This window comes from Chlorocebus sabaeus, chromosome 11 (assembly GCF_047675955.1).
Source record: "Chlorocebus sabaeus isolate Y175 chromosome 11, mChlSab1.0.hap1, whole genome shotgun sequence".
Lineage (NCBI taxonomy): Eukaryota > Metazoa > Chordata > Mammalia > Primates > Cercopithecidae > Chlorocebus > Chlorocebus sabaeus.
This window is the reverse complement of record NC_132914.1, coordinates 30555774-30574094: the sequence shown is the minus strand read 5'-3', so window position 1 is coordinate 30574094 and position 18321 is coordinate 30555774. Positions and strand designations below refer to the sequence as shown.

The 18321-nt window shown below is 41.7% G+C and overlaps 1 protein-coding gene across 7 annotated transcripts in view; it reads left to right on the top strand.

Moving 5' to 3' along the window:
- The first annotated feature begins 12023 nt into the window (after nt 1-12023).
- TMTC1 (transmembrane O-mannosyltransferase targeting cadherins 1) overlaps nt 12024-18321 on the top strand; it is a 286191-nt gene continuing 279893 nt past the window's right edge. For 3 of the 7 annotated variants that reach the window (XM_073020590.1, XM_073020589.1, XM_073020586.1), the window contains exons 1-3: nt 12036-12517; nt 17059-17130; nt 17303-17398. In XM_073020590.1, the coding sequence (XP_072876691.1) occupies nt 12216-12517; nt 17059-17130; nt 17303-17398 (470 nt within the window). In that variant the 5' untranslated portion in view covers nt 12036-12215. Of the gene's footprint in view, nt 12518-17058; nt 17131-17302; nt 17399-18321 lie in introns of all 7 variants that reach the window. The other 4 variants (XM_007968065.3, XM_007968064.3, XM_073020588.1 and 1 more) reach the window with 3 other exon arrangements.

The window sequence follows — 18321 nt, the reverse complement described above, 5'->3', positions numbered from 1 at the left end:
ACATATCTTGACCAGAAACCATGTGAAGTAAAATAATTCATTCAGGAACTAGTGTGAGTAGTTGGAGAATCAAAATTCTGCTATTGTTAGGAAACACAGATTCAATGAAATCTTCCTATCCATAAACAATTTATTTTCAATTTGGAGGCAAAAATAACACACAAAACCCCTGATAATGGGTTTAGTGATGATAAATTATAGCTAAAACTATATTAACTATTGGGGCCCTTATTTTTGCCTATATTTCTTTAAAATGGCTCTTAGTCATATTTTTCATAGATTTTCCACATTTTTAGGCATCAATATTCATAGAAATACTCTAATATGGCCATATAATCCTTGTAAGGTAATTTTCAATTATCTGGTACTATATTTGCAGAATAGTAAAATTCTTATAGAAACTTCCTTAAAATAGTCTCAAAGGACAAAAGATGTAATCTTCTTAGTCCTCCTTAAAATTTATTGGTAATACATTTATTCAAATGGAAGTGATAAAATCTAAAGCTATGAAAACACTTTGTAAGTGCTAGACTTTCATTTATGTGGAAGATGCATTATTATGTTTTAGGACCCATGCCTCCTGGCAGCCATCTTCCACTGGCTCACGGACAGTAAAGAGGTTTCCACTCACAGAGCAACCTATTGACAGACAGTGGCTGTCTGGAAGGCAGTGTTGAGAGGGATTTTAAGTTTGTATCTGGAGTTGATGTGCAAAACTATCGCAATTGGTTAGTCATGTTTTTATGTTCACAGAGAGTAAGTGGGTTTAGGGCATGTTCTACGGGTTTGCTATCACTGTCACTCCTGATAGCACCTTTTGGGAGCTGTTATCTGAATTTTGGGCCAAGCATGAAGGGAACGTATTAACATTCGAGTGTTTCCCTAAATACAAGTAGGTAGCAATGACAGCATTGTCAGGGAACTCATTTTCTTAGACGTAGGTGTAATGCTAATTCTCTGAAAAAAAGTTGTCAGATGAATAAAACAGGTTCCTAATCTCTTAAACTACATAATGGAGAAAGAATGAAATCACTGAACAAATGGGAGACGAAAGAGACAGAGGATGTGAAAGAAACTGTGAAGCCAGAATCTGCTTCTACTTTGTCTTCTGTCTAACTGGAAAGGCCACAATATTCAGCTGTTATCCAAGATGTGCAAAATCTTAAAATTATTTAAAAACAACAACGACTACAACAACAAAAACCTGGCTGCCTCATTTACAGTAACATGGCCAAAAAGAAAATCTAAAAGACATTTTAGAAGAATTTTTTGTAAACTACTGAGGAGCCTGAAAAGATTCATTCGTATTCCTTTAGATTAACTCACACATGGAAAAATAGTCCAAGAAATAAGGCTTAGCGGCACAGCAAGGAAAGATGGGAGATTGTAATTTCTCGAGGGAAATTATCTGTCTCTAGATATAATCTTTATTTTTTGGCAAAGAAAAACTAGCATGGTAGATTTCCTAACTTCTTTAATAACATAAAATGCAAGCCATGCCATTGACTTACAATGAGTATTTTTTTTTGTCCTGGGTGCCCTGAGCCCATTAATTTTGGCTGCCCCAAGGCCATTGTTTGCCAAAAGTATTTAAACTAGCTGGAGATAATTATATGAATAGGATTGCCTGTTAAAACAGGCCTGGCTTCATGGGTGTGCAACTTTTGTAGTCATACAGAGCCCTGTACTTAGATGAACTCAGTATATAGAAGTACTTCACTTTTGGTTTGATGTGCCACTGTCACCATCCTGAAATTCTTAATAACTTTACAAAAAAGAGTCCCTCATTTTCATTTTATATTGGGCCTTACAACTTATGTAGCTAAAAATGCTAAGAATTGGGGTTGGGACATAGTGGACCTCAACACCATCAGTGAGTTGGTGAATTCCTTACAAAATCACTTTCATAATTCAATACAATGCAAGTAAGTATGACCCATTAAATAGAACACATTAAAACAAAGTATTACTGTACAATATGGAAGAGAAAACACTTAATACTGATGACTGTAATAAATATTTTATGTAGACTAACCAGAATTTTACATTTTCCTCATTATTTTTTCTCTTTTCTAAAACAGCCATCAGTATTGAGCTTCATCATCTACAAACTAGCAATCACATGTGAGTTCTTGATGTTAACTCCTCAGCTGTTCTCCTGCAGTGGCTCTAGGTTTTTGAGGGCTTGCTACTTACTTACATGCTTTTTGGTTGTATTTGTCTGCTTTTGGAGCCTTTCCTTGAAACTTTAAATAGAAGAAAAAGGAGAGCTTAATATAACATTTTTAAAGGTACCTATTACTCTTCTTGTATTCTTCTTGAGGGGTAGCTGAGCACTTGTAGCACACATGTAGTATGCATGTGGTAGCATGTAGTATGCCTGTTCATGAAAGTTGCACATGTGTTGCATGCATGCAGCATGCATGTTCTGGCAAGTTGCATGTATTAGGTAGAACCATGATATTCATGTTGTCTGTGTGCCTACACATGAACACATAGTGTACACATGTAGCATGCATGTTGTATGCAAGTTGCACGCACTTTGTAGAATGTGGCATGCACATATGCAGGTTGTGCACATTTTGTAACATGCAGTATGCATGTGCACATGATGCATGCATGTTACATGCAAGTATGCATGTGAATTGCATGCAGAATACATGCTCTACGCATGTGGCATGCATGTTGTAGGGTGTAGTAGGTTTGTTGCAAGCATGCAGTAAGCATGTTGCACACACGTAACTTGCATGTTGTAGCATGCAGTGTGCATGTAGGCAGAATGTAGTATGCATGTTAATTGCATATTGTAGCATATAGTGCATGTTACAAGCATGTAGGTTGCATGTTGTGCACTTAGTGTGCATGTACCACGAATGTAGCAAACATGGTGTGCACGTCTCTGCATGTACGGTGTGGCACACAGCACGCATGTTGCAAAGTGCACCTGTTGCCCCATGTAATGTGCATGCTGCACGCCCATTTCATGCATGTAACTTGCAGGTCTCAATATGCAGTAAGCATGTTAAAAGCATGTAGGTCCCATGTGACATGTAGTGTGCATATTGCAAGCATGTAGCTTGCAGGTTGTGGCATGCAGGACCCATACTATACATGTGCAGCATAAAGGCCACACACATACAGAAAACATGCTCTACATGCGTGGCAGGCTTGTCACATGCATGTACCTTGTGTGTTTATTACATAGTGTACATGTTACAAGCATGTAGTGCGCAGGTTGTGGCATGCAGCATGCATGTTACAGACATGCTATAAGAATGTAGTATGCATGCTGCATGCATGTGTCTTGCATGCTGTAGCATGTAGTGTGCAAATTACAAGCATATAGCTTGCATGTTGTGGCATGCAGTGTGTATTAATGTGGCATGCATGCTGTGCAGATGTCACAGCACGTAATATGCAGCTGCAAGCATGCTACAAGCATGTTGTAGCGTGTAATGTGTGTGTTGCATGCATACTTCACACATGTTTCAACATGTAGCTTGCATGTGGTGCGTATGTTACAGGCATGTGGGTTGCATGTTGTATCGTGTTGCAAGCATGTAACTTGCATTTGGTATGAAATGCACATGTACTACATGTATAGCATGCAGACTTAATGCATGCATGCTACATGCCCTACTCATGTGACACACACGTCACACGCATGTGGTTTGCATTTTGTAGCATGCAATACGCATGTAGACTACATGCTTTACTCATATTGCATGCATGTATCTTCCATTTGCAGCATGTATTACACATGTTCCAGGTGTGTAGCTTGAACCCTGTGGCATATAGCACACATATTGCATGCATGGCACACAGAGTAGCATACATGTGCTCATCTTGCAGCATGTAAGGTACATGCTGCATGCATGTTTCTCACATGCTGTAGCGTGTGCTATGCATGTTGTATGCATGCTGTTCGCCCATTGCAGCATGTAATGTTCATGCTGTGTGCATGTTTCCCACATGTTCTGGCATGCACACATGCTGCAAACATGCATGCAAGCTCTGCGCATTATGTGCGCATATTGAAAGCATATTGTGGGCACACTGTGGGTGCATTATATGCTTTTGTCATGGATGTTTCACGTATACTGCACACATGTCACCTGCATGTCAGATGCATGTGGCATCAATGCTGTGCTCATTCACATGGCGTGCATGTAGCTTGCATGTTACAGGCATGCTATAAGCATACAGCATGCAGACATCACACAAGTTCCATGTGTTGCATGTTCCATGCGTGTGCCACACATGTGTCATGCATGTAGTCTGCATGCTGCAGAATGCAATAAGCATGCTATAAGACTGTAGCATGAATGCTGCACATATGTAGATCACATGTTGTAGCATGTAGTGTGCATGTCACAAAAATGTAAGGTGCATGTTGTGGCATGTAGTGTGCATATTCTACGTGTTTAGCATGCAAGCTCCCAGCATGTAGGATGCATGTTGTACACATGTGGCACACATGTAACTTGCATGCTGTGGCATGCAGCACATGTGTAGAATAGTGCAGTGCACATGTTGTTCATATGTGACTTGCATGCTGTGGCATGTAGTTAGCATATTCTAAATGTATGCATACATTGTGAATGTTTTACAAATGTATGCCTGTGACATGAATGTTGTTTGCAAGTGGTATGCATGTTGTACACATACCTGCAGGTGGCATGCAGGTTTTACACATGTACACATATAGTGTGAATGTTGTATGTAGCACGCATGTTGAACACATGCTGGACACACATAATGTGGAAGTTTGGTGCATGTAACCTACATGTAGTATATAGGCATGACATATACATGTAGTGTGCAAATAACGTGGGTGGTGTACATGTAGCATGCATGCAGTATGCATGTTGTATACATGTATGCATGTTGTATACTTGTTGTATATATGTGCCATGTTGATTTGCTGCAATCTTCAACCCATCACCTAGGTTTTAAACAATGCATGCATTAGGTATTTGTCCTAAAGCTATCTCTTCCCTTGACCCCCAACCCCTGACAGACCCCAGTGTGTGATGTTCCCCTCCCTGTGTCCATGTGTTCTCATTGCTCAACTCTCACTTATGAGTGGGAACATGCAATGTTTGGCTTTCTGTTCCTGTGTTAGTCTGCTAACATTGATGGTTTTCAGCTTCATCCGTGTCCCTGAAAAAGACGTGAACTCATTCTTTTTTATGACTGCATAGTATTCCATGGTGTATATGTGCCACATTTTCTATATCCAGTCTATAATTGATGAGCATTTTGGTTGGTTCCAAGTCTTTGTAAATAGTGCTACAATAAACTTGTTCGTTTGTTTGTTTGTTTATTGAGATGGAGTCTTGCTCTGTCGCCCAGTCTGGAGTGCAGTGGTGTGATCTCAGCTCACTGCAATCTCCACCTCCCAGGTTCAAGTGATTCTCCCGCCTCAGGCTTTCTGAGTAGCAGCTGGGATTACAGGTGTCCACCACCACTCCTGGCTAATTTTTCTTTTTTTAGTACAGACGGGGTTTCTCCATGTTGGCCAGGCTGGTCTTGAACTGCTGACCTCAGGTGATCCACTCACTTTGGCCTCCCAAAGTGTTGGGATTATAGGTGTGAGCCATTGCGCCCAGCTGGCAAAACCAATTTAATTACATATATATGCATGAAAGTTCCCAAAGAATTGTGACTCAAGGAGGCACTTAGAATTGAGGGCTTATACACCATCTTAGGCTAGACAAAGGAAGAGGGATTCACTTCTGGAGTATCAGGGGAATGTGAGGGCGGGGAGGTGAGGGCAGCACGGGGAGTGAGGAGAGGAAATGTATAGTAAATAAGGGTTGTTTTAGTATGTTTGTTACACAGATAAGCATCCTGTCCAGTGCTAAGAATTGTCTCTGGAGTAGTTTTATTGGGGGCATGAGAGGAGATACCTTTAAAAATGGAAATTCATGGCCTGCTTTTAGACAGAAAATGAGGGCACAGAGAGCTAATTGTCTTCACCTCAAAACAATCATGATGCCAAACTGGCATGTTTTGGAGAGGCATATTCTATTTGTCTTCATACCTTTAGTCTCCAGTTCCCCAGAAGTCAGAACTAATGCTATGTGGCTCAAGACTCCCACCACAAACCATAGCATTAGACTGTCCAGTGGCCAAATCTTCTAGGAAAACAGACATGCCTATGAGGCAGGACATTCTAGGCAGGGGGCCTAGAGGTGAACTTCCAATTGCTGAGGCAAAGGTTAGACCTTTATTTCAGTAACGTTCTTTACTGCATAGGTATAATGAGCACACCTCCCCTTACTTGTCACTCAAATTCAAAATTATAATACAAATAATGACCAAGCATATTTCATTTGATAATGTGCTGGAGTGAATTCGCACTAGTTCAAAAAATTAATTCTTACATTCTTAGGAATTTTGCAAGCCAGTTGTTAAACACAATTTTGTACAAAATTAAGTTATAGAAACCATTTCTACAAATTAGATTTAAATGAGTATAATAAATGCTCAAAACTCATCATGTTTTAATTATTTCACCATTAATATACTCTTGGTCTTATTTATAGCTGCTGTATCCGTTTGGTGAAAATATTGTAGAATAACGTGCTGCTGTATATCTCTTCCCGTCTCTGTGTTCAGTGAGGTCACATTGGTTGCATGAAATCAAACATGGTGAAAATATTTGCACCATGGAAATCAGCAAATGCTATGAATCAGGATTTAAAATAAAATATTCTTTGAATTGGAGAAACATCTCTCTGCTCATTCAACTATGACTAGCGCAGTTAAGAGTATTTTATAGGCTATGACAACATTGGAATAAATGTCTGATACTTTATTTTGAAATATAAAGAACATCTAGAGCTCTTGATTCAGATGGAATAATTTTCTTAAAAAATTTAACTATTCGGCCTGGGTGCAGTGGCTCATGCTGGTAATCCCAGCACTTTGGGAGGCTGAGGCGGGTGGATCACCTGAGGTCAGGAGTTAAAGACCAACATGATGAAACTCCGTCTCTACTAAAACACAAAAATTAGCTAGGTGTGGTGGTGGGCACCTGTAATCCCAGCTACTTGGGAGGCTGAGGCAGAAGAATCACTAGAACCTGCGAGGTGGAGGTTGCTGTGAGCTGAGGTTGTGCCATTGCACTCCAGCCAGGGCAACAGAGTGAGACTTCATCTCAAAAAAAAAAAAAAAAAAGAAAAGAAAAGAAAAAAAAATTAACTCTTCATTCAAATCTGTTTGGTATAAGTCTGACTTTAATTTTAGACGTAAATTTATACAATGGCATTTTAGTGCTTCCTCTGACATTTCCTATAAGTTGTAGAGGTTGTATAAAACACTAAAAGTAGCTTTTTGATTTATGTATAATTAAAATGTAAAACAAAATGTGTTATTAAAATTACATTCAGATGAAAACAGTGTTCTTTTCTATTATACACAATAATTTCTAAGACTATGGATATTAGCTTTGCAATGTTGCAGCAGTTTTCAAAGCCAGAGATTCCACTCTTTGAAGAATTCTGGTAAATCTTTGATATTGATGTGGTTCAGGACGTGCTACTCCAAAATATGACACCTTGACATATTGAATATTTTAAGCCAAAGGAATTCAAGAAATGGCAGGTGCAGGAAGGACTTCCTGATCTTCCCATGACGCAGGTCATAAGACGCTCATATGAGAGGTGCCCTTCCTATCTTCCAAGGAGATTGTCCTTATTTCCAAAGCTGCAGTGATTCCCAGATAAATATGAACAAACAGGCCTTGCTAAGGTTCCCCCACTTTACAACTCTTAGTTCATACCCATTTTTATCCTATCATATCTTTCCATGTTTCTTTATTCTTCAGCAAACATAGTTTGAAAACAATCAGGTTTAACTATTTCTTCGGGTCTTCAATTCCTTATGAAGTCTCCTGTGTCAGGTAAAACATGTAACAAACGAATTTGTATGCATTTCTCTTGTTAATCTGTCTTTTGTTACAGAGATCAAGCCAGGAACCAAAAAAGGTGGGAAGAAAAAGATAGTTTTTCTCTCCTGCAATATGTTTTATTGCAATGTACATAGGTATACTTTAATCTTGTAGTAATATACTGACAAAGTTTATTGCCTGAGTGCCAGAAAATGCAAGGTCACAAATAATTTTTGATACTCTTAAATTGTATTACTGTGCAGGTGACACAGAGAGAGGCTTTAGGGATGGAAGGAAAGACAGTCTCCATGGAGAGCCCCTTTTTCCTCCTGGGGCTGCAGCCACGCTACCACTGTTGCTTCTCCTGTCACCAGTGTGGGCCCAGGTCTGGGCACAGCCCACGGCTGCCCAACACCTGCCGTGTCAGGTGTTGGGCCAGCTTCTTAGAGCACATGTTGCCTGTTGAACCATGGGCCCATGGGGTGGGGGGTAATTTAAACTTTTTTGTTCTTCTTTCTACTTTTCTGTATTTTCTTCAAGAACAGTAATATTTAAAGAACTAGACAACAAAAATTTATGTTTTAATGTAAACTATATTATCATCTCTTTTGTAAATGATATTGTCACCTTTGTGATATTGCATTTGGCCATTTATATAGGTTATATTTGAATAGAGGATATCATTAGGCTGAAAAAAAGCACAGGGGGGCAGTGTTAAAATAAAAAAATTATTCAACAATACTTGTTAAAGCATGGTAGAATTTATTCGGGACCATCATGATAGTTATAGGGACCACTGCAATGCGGTCCTTCAGTGGGGAAGAGAGATTGGACTCAACTTCAAATACAGCAAGAACCCCCTACCCTCGATATCTGATCGTTCTCTTGCCAAACTGACTTCGTAGTGTTCTTTGCTAAAACTGGATTTTACAAGGAAATACACTGACAGTGCTAGGAAAAGATTCGGAAAACTAAAGTTTGGTCAAGCAAAGAATTGTTGTCAGCAGTAATCTGAAATTGGTTTTATTACAATATCTTGCCCTTGATTTATTTTTAGTTGTATCCTAATCTCTTTTAGAAATATGGTCCATCTTAATTTGCATGAGTGACTTAATCTATATGAGCCTCAGAGAGGTACTTCTAAAATAATTTAAGTTTTATTATAAATTGCTTTGAGTGGACACAAGGTGTTTTAGGAGGTAGTATTGCTCTAATTATCAATCCTTTAAAAATAATCAGAGGCTAAATAACAAGAATTAAATCTAATTTCCTTTTGGATCCCTTTATTAGCCAAGACGGGTGTTTTCCACTTTTTAACAGAGAAGCAAATGGCTTGAGGGGCTGGCATATCAATGTAAACCTCTCTCTGACATCAGTACTTCTATACTTTTCCTACAACACAGAGCAGTATTGAATCAGAAGGTGATGCGGCTGTGAATAAACAAATTTATTTATTATTATTATTTCTTTTTTTAGATAGAGTCTTGCACTGTCCCCAGGCAGGAGTGCCATGGTGTGATCTTGGCTCACTGCAACCTCCACCTCCCAGGTTCCAGTGATTCTCCTGCCTCAGTCTCCCAAATAGCTGGGACTACAGGCGTGTGCCACCATGCCCAGGTTATTTTTGTATTTTTAGTAGAGACAGGGTTTCACCATGTTGGCCAGGGTGGTCTCGATTTCCTGACCTGATCTGCCCACCTCGACCTCCTAAAGTTCTAGGATTACAGGCGTGAGCCATTGTGCCAGGCCCGAAGGAATTAATTTTTAAAAATATTTACTGATTGTTTGTCCTTGAGAAGACTTGAAGCATTTCACTATTTTAAGTCAATCTCAAATTTGTCATCTGAGAGCTAAATAGAATAAAGATGTCACTGAACTTAGAGGAAAGATTATGTAACCAGGAATCCCACTTTAAGGCTTCCTTTATCTCTTCTTTTTATGATCTCTTTGGAGTCTCAGCCCTGGGTCCTGCACTACTCTCCATGGTCATGGAGCACTCTGATACTGTTTCCATCTAAAAAAGAAAACAACTCTGAGAAGGGGGTGGCCAGAGCTCTTTCTTGGACATGGATGTCTTAAGGATGATTTGAGGAAGGAAAAAAGACTTTCTCTCTATAAAAATCTTCTATTAGAGGCCTTTTTTTTTTTTTTTCTTTTTTGAGGCAGGGTCTCACTCTGTAGCCCAGGCCAGTCTTGAACTCCTGGCCTCAAGCAACCCTCCTGCTTTGGCCTCCCAAAGTGCTTGGATTACAGATGCGAGCCGTTGCACCTGGCCTAGAGTCACTCTTTTGGGTTAAGATGTTCTCTCTAGAAAGCCTTTGTTAATTATAAGTAAGGATTGATACATTGACCTATTACATCAACTATGATTCCAGCAAAGATAACCTCACTATCTCAATCAGCTGTTAACTTAGAAAGCTAGACTTTTATGGTGTTAAACACACACACACACACACACACACACACACACACGAGCAGCTTTGGGTTTTCCAGTCCTATACTTAGCACATTGTAGCACAAAGAATCTCCTTAATATGTTTGTATTAAGTTAATAGGCAAGTGAAGAGGAAAGGCTGTAGTGTGTTTTATGGGGAGATAGGCTCAGGTGTGTCTAGATATTAAAGTCTGGATATTAAGGTTACCAAAGGTGAAAGATTTTGATGAAAGAATGAAAACATCCATGTCCAAGATTTCCAGTTTCATTTCTCAGTCACTAATTTGAAGTTACCAAATAAACAAAGTGAAAATGGGTGAAACGTACTTTGAGTTACAATAAGTTTATCTTAATTCATTGACTTTTCAACTGCTCAGATGTCTTAAAATTTTTTTAAAAGTAACTTGTTACAGTAAAGAGCCACACAAATACTCATAGCAGAGGAACAATTTCTGGATTTTATTTTTTCAGTCGGTGAGCTTTTTAAGGATTTGGGGAGGATGAGAATAAAAGGGTGACTTCTTATTTTCAGTTTTTCTATTTGGATGTGTCAAATTTCTGGTAATTTCTAACACAGCAATGGAAATTTACAAGGTGCCTGAAAGAACAAATAGAACTTTCAGACCTGGAGAAATTCTAGTAATCATCACTCTGGATACATTATTATAATTAGTATTTTTAAAAAGAAAACAATCTTTCAGAAAGATACGAAGTTTAGGAACCAAAGCCAGAGGCCCTAATACAAATCCCCCCTCCCATCCCCTCATCCCCACCTTCTTCGCTGCCCTTTACTGACTTAGCAGGAACAGTTCAAACACGCCCACAGCCCAGGAAATAATGAGACCCAAGTGATCCAGTTAGATAGAAAAAGTAGTCTGCTTTTTGCTTGGCATCTCCCAAATTATCGTGAGTTTAAGCAAACAATAAAATAAAAAATGTTTCAGAAGCCAATTCGGCTCCCAGGCCCAAACCAAAACTCGAACCTGGTACTTTTCCTAAGTGCGGGCCAAGAAATGGGCGGTAAGTTAAAGAGCTGGTGGCGCCTCTGAACACACCCGGGCAGGGCGAGCAGGTCCTTGTCCAGGGAGATCCCTTCTCCTGGCTTTGGGGAAGGTGCTCCCTGTCCCCGCGGGTTCCTCCGTAGGAGGCTGGGTCTGCGGGACGCGGCGCCGGGCGGGTGAGAGAAAGCCCGGGCAGAAGAACACGCAGCCGGCGACTGGACGCGATCACGGGGCGGGTGGAGAGCGTCTCCCCGGGCACCGCTGCTGTTGTCCCGGGTGCTGAAAAGCCGGGAACTTCCCGGGAAGCAGCGGCACTTTTCTCCCTGGAAGGTGGGTGTGGGGGTTCCAGGCTGCGCACCTGCTAAACCCGCCTAGTTGCCCCAGGAGGGGTCCGCCAGATGTGCCCCTCCCTAGCCCCGTTCGGGGGAGAAGGATGGGGGCGGGGGCGTGGGGGTGAGCACAGCCCGGCACCGCAAGTGGGACCCCGGGGTGCCCTTCTCCTCAGCTCCCGGGCAGCCGCGCGCCGCGAACCCCGCTCCACCTGCACGCGAGGCGGGCCGGGGGGCAGAGGGCGCCGGGCTTTGGGGGGAAACGGCCGGCGTCCCGGGATTGGGGGGTGGAGGAGACAGCGAGCGGGCATGCGCAGTGGGGCGGAGGAGGTGGCGATGGCCGGGGGAGGCGGGGGGACTGCTGTTTATTTGCAGCTGGGCCAACTCGGCGGCGCAGGAGGCGGCGGAGCGCGGGGCGCTCGCGGCGGGTCCAGCTGCCGCAGCACCATGCCCGAGCTCCCCTCCGGGCAGCCGCCGCGCGCCGCCGGGGCCCCGGTAGGGGAGGATGCCAGACGCCCGGGAGAGGCCAGGACAGCAGCGGCGGCGGCGGCGCGATGGTGCTGACCACCTCTGCCCGAGGCGGCGGCGGGCACCGCGCACCCTCCCGGCGGCAGGGCTGCGGGCTCGCGCCGGCCGGGGCCGCGGCGCTGCTGGCCGGGGCGAGCTGCCTGTGCTACGGCCGCTCCCTGCAGGGCGAGTTCGTGCACGACGACGTGTGGGCGATCGTGAACAACCCCGACGTGCGGCCAGGCGCCCCGCTCCGCTGGAGCATCTTCACCAACGACTTCTGGGGCAAGGGCATGGCCGAGAACACCAGCCACAAGTCCTACCGGCCGCTCTGCGTCCTCACCTTCAAGTGAGTCTCTCACCTCGCGCTAGCCGCGGCTGCCTCCTCTACCCTCCGCCCGTCCCTCGGTCCGGGAGAAGTTGCGGGACTGACTTGGGGGCATTTCATTTTTGCCGCCCTTTCCCTCCACACCTGCCTCCTCTCCAGGATGTGCATGACACTGTGCTCCGGGATCCAGTGCCCGGCTTATCTGGGCTCTCGGGGCGGTTCGGGAGGCGCCGGCTGGGGAGTTGGGATCGAGTTTTTCAAGTGTCTGCGCTCTCAGCGGGCTTCTCTCTCGAGGCAGTGCTGGGAGCGGGCTGGTGGAACCGCCTCCGCACCCCATCGCCTGCCTGATCGTGACCAAGTGGGACTAGCGCGGACCTAGAGGGTTCCGGAGGGGTGGCGGTGGTGGCTATGCTTCCAAGTTGAGAATTTCTCGGAGGCTGTTGGGCAGCTTTGCAGATGAGAAGTGTATCAGCCTCTTAAGGGTTTTGTTCAGATGAGGCGAGGCGGGAGCCTTGAGCTGACAGGGCTGCGTGGGTTTAGAAGAGGGAGCTGAAGACTCTCCCCAGCCCCCAGCCCGCAGCCCCCGCCTTGCACCCTTGGCTGCTCCCCGAGGCTCTCCAATCTGCCAGACCGCTCTGCATCTAGACTTTAGAAGGTGCAGAGAGAAGTAACGCAGAGCCTAGGCTTCTCCAGGGACCCCGGGGTCCCAGCCGAAATAGTTTTTCTTTTACAACCTCGGAGTCATGATTCAGCGTTTCTGGTGTGAATAAGTGTAAAGGGAACCGAGAATATGCCAGGTTTTTGTGAGGTGGAGTATTTTCTTTAATTTAAAAAGAAGCCTAGCTTCTGAGGAAAGAAGAGAAGCGCTCATTTGAGGGAAGTGCTATCTTACACAATCATGAGCTTGACTCAACCCTTTATAATGTGGCTCAGCATTTAAGCTCATTTTAATGCGCCGGTCAAAACTGTTGAAATAATATTGGTGCGCTATTATCGGCGTTTTCAGCCTTTTTCCAACGGGTGTAATAGGAACCCGTGTTTATGGTAATGATTATTTGAGACTGGGCTGGCAGCTTGAAAAGCCTGCTCTGGCTGAGAGGCTTAGGCCTCTTGACAGGTGTCTCTGATGACTTAGAAAAGGAAACCATAGCAATCGGCAACAATTCATGGGTTTTTGACTTACGCCTTCCACTGAAAGTTTAACGTTTTTAAGGAGAGTGAGAAAATTACATATTTGACTTTGAAGAGAATATGTTATAGACATTTGTCCTCTTAGAAAGTTGTTCTGGTTTTCTGCTGAAAGATCACCTCGGCTAACCTCGTTATTCAGTTTCCCAGATGTTTCTTAAAATCTTGCGACGAATATAAGTGTTTCACTTCTAGATTGACCTGCTTTTTCATTTATTACCGTCAGGGTTGTTGGTTAATTTAAGGTGTGTAAATTCACAGCATGAGATGTGCTTGCTGTCTTTGTAACAGCCATGGAGATCATCCTGGTCACAGGTCTGAGTATTTTTCAATTAAAAAGGGCAGAGTCAAATGCCTGTACCTACTTGCTGGAGAGTAGGGAAGGGGGTTTTCACTTCTTGACTTTCTAGAAGGTTTTCTTCTTTTTTCTCTGTCTTTTCTCTTTTTTTCTTTTTTGAGATGGGATCTCACTGTGTCCTCCAGCCTGGAGTGCAGTGGCACGATTATTCCTCACTGGAGCCTGAAACTCCTGCGCATAAGCAATTCTCCTGCCTCAGTCTCCCAAGTAGCTGGAACTACTGGCACATACCGTGTACCCAGATATATTTTTAGATTTTTTTTGTAGATATGGGATCTTCCTGTGTTGTGTAGGCCGTTGTTGAACTCCTTGGCTAAGCGATCTTTAAGCCTCAGCCTCCCAATGTACTGGGCTTGTAGGCAGGAACCACTGCACCTCACCTAAAATGTTTTATTTTTCTTCATAATGGAGACAGCAGAAGGGAGGGGTGGAGGGAGTAGACAAAGAAGTAAGACCATTGATTAAGAGGAAAATTAGCTAGGGGTTGACAGAACAAGGGCAAAGGAGAGTTCGGGGGTTTAGGAGGAAGAGAGCTGAGGGACTCTTGTGGTAATCATTGATTGTAACAAGCAGCTTGGTATCTAAGAGGCATAGCTTGCTGTATATTATATGCCACTGCCTGTGAAAGATACAGTTGTTTTTTGAGAAGATTGAGTTGCAAATCTAGAGGAGCAACACAGCACTAATTGGAAAGAGATAACTGCCTCTTCAGAAAGAGAATGTTAAGTAGTCTTTCTGTGCTCACATGCATTGATTTAAATAAGACTGGACAGCTTTCTTTATAGTCACCTAAGGTGAAACTGCATCTTCTAGTGCGATAGCATGAAGCTGGAGGACATCAATGACTTTAGACCCACACAACTACAGCATGGTACAAAGAAGGACAGAAAGCCACATTTATTAACTATTCACTATGAACCAAGCATTGGCCTAGATACTTCACATAGATTATGTCTTTATGATTTTCATTTTAGATAGTTAGTGAAAACATAATTCAAGGGGCCCTTTAAATCTGTGCAAACAATTTTAACTGTATCTTAAATTATGCTTGTTTGAGCAAAAACTTTGAGATTTCAAACCCCTTTAAAATTTTTTTTTTAAGTATAATTGTACATTCCCATGCAGTTTTGAGTAATAATATAGAAATTCCTTATACTCTATCCATTTCCCCCAATGGTAACATCCTGCATTATGATGGTATAATATTACAACCAGGAAATTGATACTGATGCAATCTACAGCATTTAGACAGATTTCACCCATTTTATATGTACTTCTTTTTTTTTTAATTTTACTAAATGTGTACTTAGTTCTATACAGCTTTATCATATGTGTAGATTTCAGAGAGTACCACCACAGTCAAGGTACAGAACAGTTCTATCCCAAGGATCCTTGGTACTTCTTTATTGCAGTCATGGACACCTAATCTTTAACAACTGCCTAATCCATAATCCCCTCACCCAAATCCATAACAACCATGAATCTCTTCTCCATTTTTATCATTTTGTCATTTTAATACTGTTGTATAAATGGAGTCACGTAGTATGTAACCTATTGAGATTGGCTTTTTTTCACTCAGCATGCCTCTGGATCTTCAGGCTGTTGCATGTATCCATAGTTTGTTCCTTTTTATTACTGAGTTGTATTCCATTGTATAGATATACCACAGTTTGTATAACTATTCACCTGTTGCGGACATCTGGGTTGTTTCCAACTTTTGGCTAATACAAATAAAACTGCTATACAAATCCACATACCTATTTCCTCATTTCAAATTTTAGCTCATTTCTTATTTGAAAAAATATATAATTAGTATCTTTACTACCTAAGCAAGCACTTTTATCATTTATTAGTACACAAGCAAGCACCTTTATAGCAAAAAGTATTATGCATCTATAAATTGCATTTATTCTTAAGGAAATCTCTAGCTCTCAGTATGTGTGACATACATTCAGTGAATCAAAAATCCACTTATGTTTTAATAAAAATATATAAACATAAACTTTTATTTCTCTGGGATAAATGCCCAGGAGTCCAGTTGCTGGGTCATGTGATGGCTGCATGTTTATATGCTTTATGTGAAGTTGCCACACTGTTTTCTGGATGTTCCTACCAGCAGTGTCTGAGTAATCCAGTTTCTGTGCATCTCCGCCAGCGCTTTGTATTGTTGCTGTTTTTTACTGTAGCCATTCTGATAGATATGTGATGATATCACACCTCTATATGTACCTCATTAATTTACCATTCCCTAATGGGTGAAGTTATTAAACATCTGATATTAAACCAAAGAGTGTGGTAAATGTGCCTTTGTATCTTTTGTCTATTTGTAGTTTTTTTTTTTAAATGTTGAGTATTGAAGTTCTTTATATATTCTAGATACATGTACTTTGTCGAGTATGTGATTGCTAAATATTTTCTCCCACTCTGTAGCTTGTCTTTTTGTTCTCCTCACAGGACCTTTCCCAGTGCAGAACTCTAAACATATTTTTATTAAAACATAAGTTGATTTTTGATTCACTGAATGTATGTCACACATACTGAGAGCTAGAAATTTCCTTAAGAATAAATGCAATTTATAGATGCATAATACTTTTTGCTATAAAGGTGCTTGCTTGTGTACTAATAAATGATAAAAGTGCTTGCTTAGGAAGTAAAGATACTAATTATATATTTTTTCAAATAAGAAATGAGCTAAAATTTGAAATGAGGAGATGGGTTACAGACCATCTACTTTTACCAGTTTTGAGGGGATGGGACAGTGGAATATGAAAGCAGCTTACCAAGATATGGTGGCTTTGCACTATGTCACTTTAGCTAAGTTGAGACTAGGTTTCTTAGAATTGCCTTTGCAAGATGATCTGGGTTAGGACTGACCATAAGAAAAATTTCTGCAAGATTTGGAAGATGAAAGTGAAGTGGCTGAGATCACATTCAGAAGGCTGGCATAGGTTTTGTTGCTGCCAGGCCTCGTGCAGTTTATCACAGAAATGTTGGTGAACGTGCTGTTCATTTGCAGAAGGACCCAGGCCCTCAGCTCCTCCAGTGCTCTCCAGATCTCTTCTTTCAGCTACTTGGAATCATGGTGCAGGTATGTATGCAGTTCTGCAGGGAAGAGTGCCAGTCTTTTTGCAAGCCTCTTGCATTATTAAAGTTGGAGCCTTAAAGGCAGTGGGAAACAGACATGTATTTTAGTTCATTCTTGTGGATTCCATTTTGCCCTTGCTTCCCCCTACTTCAAGTCCATTCACCTTCTCTTCCAGAATGGCCCTGCTGCCCTGCCGGCTTTCAACTTGGGTCATAGACGCAGAAGCATCACACTTACATAGGCATCTAACCAGCCCCAGCAATTGTAAAAGGTCAGATCCCCATAGTACATCCCTTCTTCTGAATCACTCATAGTGGCTCTGCTTTTCTAGTGAAACCCTAACGGGTACAAATGACCATCTTTTTGTGTTCCTTGAAGTGAGTTTAGATTATAATGAATTTCTGTTTCCAATCAAATCTCAGATTCCATCTTTTCATAAGATCATGCCCAAGGGTATGCAGGAATACTTTTGGACCATAGTGGTTCAGAATCAAAACAATTGTGACTCTGTAACAGTAACATTTTTCTTTTTTTTTTTTTTTTTGCTTCTTTATCCTTCCCTGGCCATGTCCTGTTTGTAAGCCTGAAATCAAGAGAAATGTATTAAGCTACTCTGTAGACAGTGAATTGACACAGAACCAAACTCTATGATATCCATAATACCTCCCTTGAAAAATGGTCCTGAATGATTTCAAATAAACTTAACTTTTTAATTTTATACCCCGCTTCTCTTGGGAAGAAGATACTGCTGAATTGTTCACAGTGCCATTCCATTCAGTAAGCAAGTGGAAGTCTGCTTCAACAAGCAAGAACCAATGATTTTTCAATGTTAAAGATGGGGAAACTCAGCAAATTAAAGAACTTTAAACTCCTGATTCTCTCCCTGTGTGTTTAGCCTATTAGATTATATTCGCTATAATGTTTTATTTTATTAAGAGCTTCTGATGGTAATATAAACCATTAGAGTGAAAGTGGGTGGTTTAAAATGTCAGAGCTAAAAAATAGACTATCATAATATGTGCAGCTGTAGGAATTTGCAGCATTTTAATGTTTGATCTTGAAAGTTTTTTGCAGCAGTTTGCATCTTTTAGTTACAAATAGTATACCAACCATGAAAATAAGCACTAACTAACCTCCATGCCCAAACCTCCATGCCCACAACCTTAAAGAAATGGTGATATGTTTCTTTTGGTT